Source organism: Benincasa hispida, chromosome 7 (assembly GCF_027475165.1).
Source record: "Benincasa hispida cultivar pf3 chromosome 7, pf3_genome.v1.1, whole genome shotgun sequence".
Lineage (NCBI taxonomy): Eukaryota > Viridiplantae > Streptophyta > Magnoliopsida > Cucurbitales > Cucurbitaceae > Benincasa > Benincasa hispida.
The window spans coordinates 46,891,624-46,900,895 of NC_143484.1; the positions used below are offsets into that span (position 1 = coordinate 46,891,624).

At 35.8% G+C, this 9,272-nt stretch overlaps 1 protein-coding gene across 5 annotated transcripts in view; it reads left to right on the plus strand.

Annotated features, from left to right (window-relative positions):
* The window catches only part of THO1 (nuclear matrix protein-like protein), a 49,467-nt gene extending 41,147 nt beyond the window's left edge, over positions 1-8,320 (plus strand). For 3 of the 5 annotated variants that reach the window (XM_039036275.2, XM_039036276.2, XM_090315957.1), the window contains 6 exons: positions 301-367; positions 1,035-1,106; positions 1,282-1,332; positions 7,159-7,218; positions 7,303-7,452; positions 7,726-8,320. In XM_039036275.2, coding sequence (XP_038892203.1) covers positions 301-367; positions 1,035-1,106; positions 1,282-1,332; positions 7,159-7,218; positions 7,303-7,452; positions 7,726-7,986 — 661 coding nt within the window. In that variant the 3' untranslated portion in view covers positions 7,987-8,320. The remainder of the gene's footprint in view (positions 1-300; positions 368-1,034; positions 1,107-1,281; positions 1,333-7,158; positions 7,219-7,302; positions 7,453-7,725) is intronic. The other 2 variants (XM_090315955.1, XM_090315956.1) reach the window with 1 other exon arrangement.
* The last annotated feature ends 952 nt before the right edge of the window (positions 8,321-9,272 follow it).

The window sequence follows — 9,272 nt, forward strand, 5'->3', positions numbered from 1 at the left end:
CTATTCTAACCATTATGTACATAAAGTTGGATTTTTTTTTTTTTATGCATTTAAATCTGCAACTCACTGATTTAATCAATAGCTTATATTGTTCGAAATTTACTTGGTTTGATGAAATGCTTTTTTATCGCTCCATATTTCTTGAGTTACAAGATTGAATGGGTTGGACTGAGTATGTTTTTCCCACTTTTGCTTGGCTTTTTTATTTTGTGTGTGTGGGTGGGTTCTTTTAGTATGAAAAAAAATGATTTTCATGCTTGCCACTGTTATTCATTGTTTTGCCTTGAAACTTTTTTCCAGTAGGCCAAGGTGGAGATTGGGGAATAAAGAACTCTCTCAATTGTGGAAATGGGCAGACCAGAATCCGGTGTGCAGTTATCCCTTACCATTGATTATTTTTAATCGGAATTAATCTTTATTAAAATTCTCTTGTCCAAGTCCAAGCTTTTGTTTTTTACTTGTAAATATTTCAAGTTTCTATACGGTTTTTTTTGTTTTTTTTTCTTTGTATTCTCCATAATTTAACAGTTGTAGCTACTTCTTGGGAGTACAGACCTTGAAATTACTGCGTTGTCTGTTTGTCTAAAAATTATCTGGCCATCTGAGCATTTTGCTTTTGCCTTGGATCAACTAAATTGTCGTCTGTAAAATCTCGAGGCAAATGATGTTGATGTTGAACATTTATCAAGTATCTCAACTACTAGACATTGTAGTTTGTATGGTCAGATAATAATCCAATGGTTGAGGGACTTTGAACTATTAAAGGAAAAGGTTCTACTGTCCAAATGTTAAGCCTTAATTTTGAAATCTAAGTCGCACATGGGGAATTACGGAAATTAATCTATAAATGAGCACAAAATTAATTTTCTAAGTTAGTTATAAAGGAACATAAATTAGTCATCATTGCCTGGTGTTGTCCATGATGTGGCACTTAAAAATGAAGGTTAGGTCAAGAGGTTTATACTCTGTTGGTAAATCATTCGCTTCAGGTGTCTATAGACTATAAATACTGACATAATTTTGTATTTCATCAGAATGCCTTGACTGATCCTCAACGTGTTCGTACTCCTGCAATTTCTGAGTATTGGAAACCCTTGGCAGAAGATGTAAGCATATTAAACACATTGTTTTACCCCTAGAGTTGAATAATCGTAATGTTAACCCTTTTTTCATCTGATTTTCAAATAAAATTGTTTCATATTAGCCTATTTATCTTTCCTGTTGTAGAAAACTATACATATTGCACCTATTAGGATGAACTTTGTTCTTTCTGTGTTACAGATGGACGAGTCTGCTGGGATTGAAGCTGAATATCATCATAGAAATAACCGAGTAATTTTTTTTTCATAGTATTGAATTCATTATCATTCCTTGCAGCTGATTAAATTGCTTAGAATTGCTTAGGATAGATGGGTGTTAAGGGGGATAAAAAGACATCAGATTGTATTAATTATTTGAGAAAAGAATATAAAGAATCCTAGGACTGAGGATATTCAAATTTATTTTGAAAGATAGAGAGAAGGATTAAATGAAGAAGAAAGTGAGCTTTGGATGGAGACCATGAAGATGCTAAAACTTTGTAAAGAGATTTGATATTTTTCAAGAGATATTGTATGTTCTATTATTATTCAAAATGGTCCCAATATCGGGTAAATATAATACAATAGAAGTTCTAACCAAGGAAATGACATCTAAAAACAACGAAAAAGATGTGAATGGCTAATTCAAAAGCAACTATATTATATACAAATCTACACTCCCCCTCCTCAAGCTAGGTTGTATATAGGATACAACCCAAGCTTGGAATTGAATTCATCAAAACTTCTCCTTGGTAAAGCTTTGGTGAGAATGTCAGCAATTTGATGGCGATACAGGGCATAATTTAGTTCCACAATGTTCTTGTCGACCTTAACAGATATGAAATGTCGATTTATCTCTGTGTTTCGTTCTATCATGATGTATAGGATTCTTTTCTATGTTGATTGTCGCTTGACTGTCACAAAGTATTGAATGAAATTTGAGTTTCTATCCTTAGTTCTTTCAAAAGCTGCAACTGACTATTTTTTGCTTCTCCAAGTGACTAAGTTGCCCCATACATAAGAGCAATATCCAGATGGATATCTTTGATCGGTTAACTCTCCAGCTCAACTAGCATCAGTATAAAGTTCTTCCATTCTGTTTGTTCATTTTCTAAACAATAACCCATGAATTGGAGTACTTTCAAGTATCATCAAATCCCATTAATTGCCTTAAGATGATGTTCATTTGGAATATTCATGTGCTGACTAACAATGTTTACAGAATATGATATGTTTGGTGTAGTATGTGACAAGTAAATCAACTTTCCCACAAACCTTTGATACATGCCCTTGTCAACTGGATTAATCCCTTTGCTTGGGTCTTGGCCAAGATTTGGATCCATAGGTGTTTCAGTAGGGCTACACCCAAGATTTTTAGTATCCTTTAACAAGTCTAGAATGTATTTTCGTTGAGAGATGACAATGCCATCTATAGATCTCGCTACCTCCATTCCTAAAAAATATCTCTCAAACTTCCCAAGACCTTGATTTCAAACTCTGTTGCAAGCATCTTTTTCAAATTAAGGATCTTCCATAGATCATTTCCTATAGTGATGGTATCGTCTATATATAATCAGCATTGCAGTTTTGTTCATAGATTTCATGAATAGAGTATGATCAGCTTGGTATTGATGATAACCACTTTTAATCATAACTTTGGCAAATCTGTCAAACCAAGCACAAGGAGACTGTTATCATCAGCCTTTTTCCACTTGGGGTTCTTTACAGCATTTTGAATATTATGTGGAATTTGAATATTGTCCAGTTGAGTTACAAAGGCTTTATAAGACGGATGTAATTTTCCATATTCCACATATTTTTCAATTGGATGATGCAGCTTTTAACACCTTTTTGCTAAGCAATTGATAGTGATGTATCATCAATTAAGGGCACCATAGAAGTGATGTTCTCATGACTGGAAGTCAAAGAAGATGTGTCTGGTTCAGGTGGTTGACATTTAGAGCCTTGCAAGGTAACCCACCCCTATCCTTCTCGTGTAACAGTAAGAGTTCGACTTTGTGAGACTAAGGTTCAGGAAATTGCGAGACTTCAGGTTTAGAAACAATAAGTGGATCCGACACGGGAATAAGTGGCTCATTTAGAGGATGAGCTAAGACATCAGGTAGGATGTGTGGGGCAAGTAGACTCAACTTCCCATGGCTCAAATTCTCTTACATTCTCCCCCTGAATTTGGGACATGGTGAAAAAAGGTGGGTTTTCAAAGAAGGTAACATCCATAGTGTACATTTTTCTAGTCATCGAGGAATGACATTTATCCTCCTTTTGATGTGGTGAATAATCTAGAAAAAAGCACTTGATGGATTTTGGATCAAGTTTAAATCGATGAGGAGAATGATTGTGAACAAAGGAGGAATATCCAAAAACTCAAAGAGGTAAATTTGAGGAAAATTTTTGTAGTTAGGAATGAATTTGGAGGACGACATTACGGGGAGACTTGAATCTGAAGACTCGACTAGGCATTCTGTTTATGAGAAAGGTTGCAATAAGAATGACTTCTCCATACATGAACTAGTGTGAACAATACCATGAGATGAAAGAAATGACCCAAGAGTGGAATTGAAATAGTCTCGAGCATTATCTGTTTTGAGAACTTGAATATTACTTTGCAATTGAGTGGAGATCAGAGTGAAAGGATTGAAAAATACTTAGATGTTTCAGATTTGTCCTTTATGATGTATGTCCATGTCAATCTCATATGGTCATCAATAAAAGTTATGAACCAACGTGCTCCATATATATTTTTAACTCTAGAGGGCCCAAAAATATCATTGTGGATCAATGCCAAAGGTTTTGAAGATTTGTAGGGCACACTTGGATAAGGATTTTTGGTATGTTTTGAGAGTTGGAAAATTTCACACTAGAAGTGACTCAATTTTTTCTCGATGAAGAGATGAGGAAGCAACTTTTCAAGATACAAAAAATTTGGATGACCAAGACAAAAGTGCCATAACATGACTTGATTTTCATTAGACAGACCTAGAATGGGAAGAGGACTCGAGGATGAAACTAACAGAATTGGAAGAAGACTCACACTTGGGGTTAGAAAACAAACTTGGAACATGTTTTTCCTGGAAAAGATAGAGGCCAACCTACTGTTGAGCCATGTCAATCACCTTCCCCGAACCCAATTCCTGAAATTCACACAAGTTTGAATGAAATTTAGATATACAATTCAAGTTACTCGTTTTGCTTATCGACATCTAGTTACAACTCAATTTAGGAACATAAAGAATATTGGAGAGTAAGAGATCATTGGATAATTTTATCGACCCTATTCCTGTAAATTCAGAGAGAGATCCATCAGACTGAGGAATGACCACGATCCATACTTTTTCTTTATTGTGTTGTACAGAGAAACGAGGGAACATATCTTGATGAGTAAGATAACAAATAGAAGATGTAACAAACTTCTTTGACATGATGGGAGAGACTGAACAATTGAGATTGACCAAACTAACGAGATCAAACAAAACTTCTATTCTATGCCATCAACCAAATGGAGACAATAATGGATTTGGTTTAATGAAGACCAAATCAACTGACTGGAAACCAAATGATACCCACAAAGGAGAATTGATTTCAACCCAAAACCTTGCACCAAACTTCATGGAAATGACTGGAAAAAGGAAAATATAACTATGTAACCTCGTCGGAGATGGCGTTGGCGGGATCTAAAATGCAAGGCGAGGATGGAGAGAAGAGCCTCGACGCTGGAGAAAGACACCTATGGTGCTGCAGGACAAAAAACCCACGTCAAACGGAAAAAGCCATGCGTACTAAAAACTAAAGGACGGACGAATGTGATCGGAGCAACCGAACGATAGTCGTGAATCAATGGACACATTCAAAGACGTGGTCCCGAAGGATTGGGTGGTGTGCGCGTGGTTGCAAATTAAAGAATCACAAAACTTAGACACAACTAGGTGGTAGGCGTCCGTTGTCTATGATGGATCGCAGCATACAACGGCGGCGTCTGTTGGATCTGAGGCAATGACCGTGGCTGGCATTGTGTAGTGGTACAGCGTCGGAAGATGAAGGCCGCGACAATGGTGGCTAGGGTTAGAGTTTTTTTTTTTTTTTTTTTTTCTATTGACATTTAGGGTTTTAATTGTTCTCCTACGTGGGAGAAGGATGTGAGTTTCCAAGCAAAAGGCAATGGAAACGGGTTCACTTTGATGGTTTGTACAGTTTCCTACAATAATTTTCCTTTCCGATAAGGTTTGTTGTTGGCTGGAAAGAGGAGTCGATCAAGGAGAGTGCATTGGAGAGACCTCCAACCTTGTCAGGGAAGGTATGGCTTAGCCTGTCCTCTATGCAGCAAAGAAAACAGTTGGTATAGAGGAGAGGAAGTACGGGTCTGCAAGTTCTAGTACCTTTTCTCAAAGCAATAGGGATATCAAGATCAGAGGCAACAGGTAAAACATTTTCCATGGTTGGAGAGACATAATCAGACAAGGTATTTTCAACGAGAATAGGAGAAACAAGAGTGGAAGGTTGGTTACCTGGAGTTTCAGAATCATCTCTCGGAGTATGAGATTGGATTTGTGACAAGTCGGCTATTTGGTCCTTGTTCAGTTGATTGAACCTTCTTCTACATAAAACTTAAACTTAGGATTCAGATCATTAGGGTCTTTTTATAATAATTCTTCCCTTGAATTAGAAGGTTCTATACTTGGCATTGAAGAACAAGCAGAATTAGGACAAGTAATATTTGGAAGACAGACAGATAAATCCCAAAAATTATCATTCTTTATATTTAGTGATTTCTCCCCTTGAAGATAATTTTGGGTGGAAAAAGGTTGATTTTCAAAAAAATGACACATCCATACTCGCATAAAGTTTTTTGTTTGAGGATCAAAACATTTATACCCCTTTTGGCTAGAAGCGTAACATAGAAAAATACATTTAATAGCTCGATGATCTAATTTTGATCGAAAATGACTAGGAAGATGCACATAACAAATACACCCAAAAACTTTAATTGGTAAATCAGAGGACAAACGAGTAGTAGGAAAAAAAATCTTTCAAAACAGCAAGTGGAGTTTTAAAATTCAAAACTTCAGAAGGCATACGATTTATTAAATAGGTAGTCATGAGAAATGTTTCCCCCCACAAGTACTTAGAAACATTTGGTGAACAGTGCCTTTATTTTTAAAGAACTTGCTCAGATGTTCATTGAAATATTCAGTTCTATTATCTGAACGTAAAATACCTATTTTTGTTGAAAATTGAGTTTCAATCATATTGTAAAAGCATGTGAAAACATCCTTCTCTTCAGATTTTTTTGTTAATAAAAAAAACCCAAGACAAGCAAGTATGATCATCAATGAACAACCGTTTTCCACTATGAGTTACAATTTAGAGGGGCCTCAAATATCATTATGAATTAAATAAAATGGTTTTGAAGATGAGTAAGGTTTTGGTGAAAGAGAGGAGCGATGATGCAATTTTCACAATTTAAATGATAACAATTAACTCCCCTAAAGAGATTTGGAAATAGAATTTTGAGATAGAAAAAATTGGGATGCCCTAGTCTACAATGTCATAGCATAATTTGATCTTTGACAGAAGTAGAACTGATACTAACTAAAGACCCGAGTTTTTCATTGCCAAGAAAGTGCTTCAACCCAAGTCACGAACACCTCTTTGACAATGAGACCTATCTGTTAATTATAATGCGGAGGATGTTCCATTTTAATTAATGTAAACTCTATGGAGAGAATTCTACAAGAAGGAAAAATGTCATCCTAAATGAGGTCCCAAACTGTCTGCTTTAAAACCGTACTCCCCACACTTAGCCATATGATCTGAGCTGAGCTTTCTTCTTGGTGGGATGGCGTGAACCTCCCGGCCTCAGTTTTTAGCTTTTTCTTTGTGTATACATTTCAAGAAATTGAAGTCCCAAAATTTTGTTTATCCCATCAATTGAAGAACATACTTCAATTAAAGGTTGTGCCATTGATTGTAGATCTTTTCATCTTTGTAATGTTTAATAAACAACCATTAAGAACTTGACAATTACGTTATCAATCATTTAGCATATTTCTTTCTTATTCAGGTTTATTGCTGGAAAGGCCTTCGGTTTTCAGCTCGGCAGGACTTAGAAGGATTCTCTCGAGTATGGTTCAAATTCAATAACAATTGTTAGCATTTTGATCTAATGAAGAAAATCTGATATTTATAATTCAACGTACAATTACAGTTCACCGACCATGGCATTGAAGGTGTTGTGCCATTGGAACTCCTGCCACCTGATGTACGAGCCAAATACCAAGCCAAACCAAATGAGAGATCTAAACGTGCTAAGAAGGAAGAAGCAAAAAGGGCAGTCCAGCAAGTTGAAGAAAATCAGGTGGAGTTCAGTTTAGATGCGTTTTAGTCATACATATCGGGAAAGGTCCATCTGTGGTAGTGTCTATGATTTACTGGGTAAACCTGGTCTCTATGGAGAGAGTGTATATATGAAATATGTTAGAAGTTTTTTCAAATTGAAAGACAATGGTTATGATTATGGGGGTCTTTTGGACTTTAGTTCTCATTTTAATTTTTAGTATTCATGTTTTCTATATAAGTTATTATTTTCTTGATTGTTCTAAAATTTTCTACCAATGGATTTTGGCAAAAGATGGCAACTCCAGCTAGTGAGAATGATGGTGAAGGAACCAGAAGTGACCCTGATGGGCCATCAGCAGGGATGGATGTCGATACAGCTGTTGCTACTGGCAATCTATCTCAGGGTGGTACTTCAACTCCAGAAGAAAATAAACTAAGCTCTGACACAGATATTGGTCAAGAGGCTGGCCAGTTGGAAGCTGATGCTGAGGTTGAAACGGGCATGATTGATGGCGAGACGGATGCAGAGGTTGATTTGGATACTGCAGGTTGATTTGTGCAGAAGCCCATTAATAATATCTTGCAAGGTGCAAATCCGGCAGCCGTTCCATTATATCGTTCTACTTCCTGGTGGTTCTGAGCTATTGAAGTTTGAATTACACTCGTTTGTATAGGATATCAGTGAATTTATTTACTGTTTAGAGGGGAAAAGAAGTAGAAGAATATCGAAGTTTTGATCCAACCTGTGTTGATTCACGTTTTGCTTTCTGTGATATTTACAATACAGGGCAGAATCTGCCCTTGTTGCTTAGACATTATTTGCTACTAAAATTTAATCCGTTTTTGTTTATTGGTGATGTATGAGCAAAGTTTGTAGTTCGATTTCACTATTGACTACATTTTTTACTATGGCTGAGCTTTATATGTTGGAACTGCAGAAAATTCATTCACTTGCATAAAGTAGCTATATTGTTTTTCCTGTTTGGACTGCGACGAAACTGCTTCTACAATATAGTTGAGGTATAATATTGACATTGATATTTGACGTGAATCACATGAAAAGAAATTTATAAAGATATAACTTCTAGCATGCCTTAATGTTGCAGCATTTGTTTGAAATACAAGTTCTGTCTCTTAATGTCTTCAACAATTGCATATTAACAAATTTCAGGATTATTATGACCAAAATCAGTTGTCGGTTTCTTTGTAATTTAGTCAACATGAGGATGCTTCGAGGCTTTTTGTAGACGGCAACATAATGTATTACAGCTTGAATTTTTCATCAAGCGATTCTTACATGTACCACTGTTGTGTCATTTGTTCATACGTTATACTCTATCTATTGCTACTGCAACTAAATCAATCAAGGATTTCTTTTGACAATGATGCAGTCGTTAGATGAATTGAAGGTTAAATGCTATCACAAATGGACAATGGATCTAATTGAAAATATAGGTACTCTGAACCAATGATGGAAACACTTAATTAGGAGCTCAGTCCCTCGTAGTTTGCCATCGTAAATCATTACAAACTAATTATTGATGTCTAAACTATTTATAATCGTTTTATTTAAGTTTTATAGTATTCAGTACTTCTATCCCTAAGCATAAGTCTCCTTGAATATCCTTAATTAATGAAAAGTTTTGTATCCTATTCTAAAAAAATATTGGTAAGATTTCATGATCTTGCAGGAGAGATTTGGGCAGACAAATGTGTTTTAAACATAATTGCATGTTGCACAGGAAGACTGTTTTGGGAGATTCGTTTCTGAGAGACCAATGCTGCAAAAGGGTCAAGCAAAGGTGTAAACCCACTTCTGAGGTGTTTTGAATATTCATA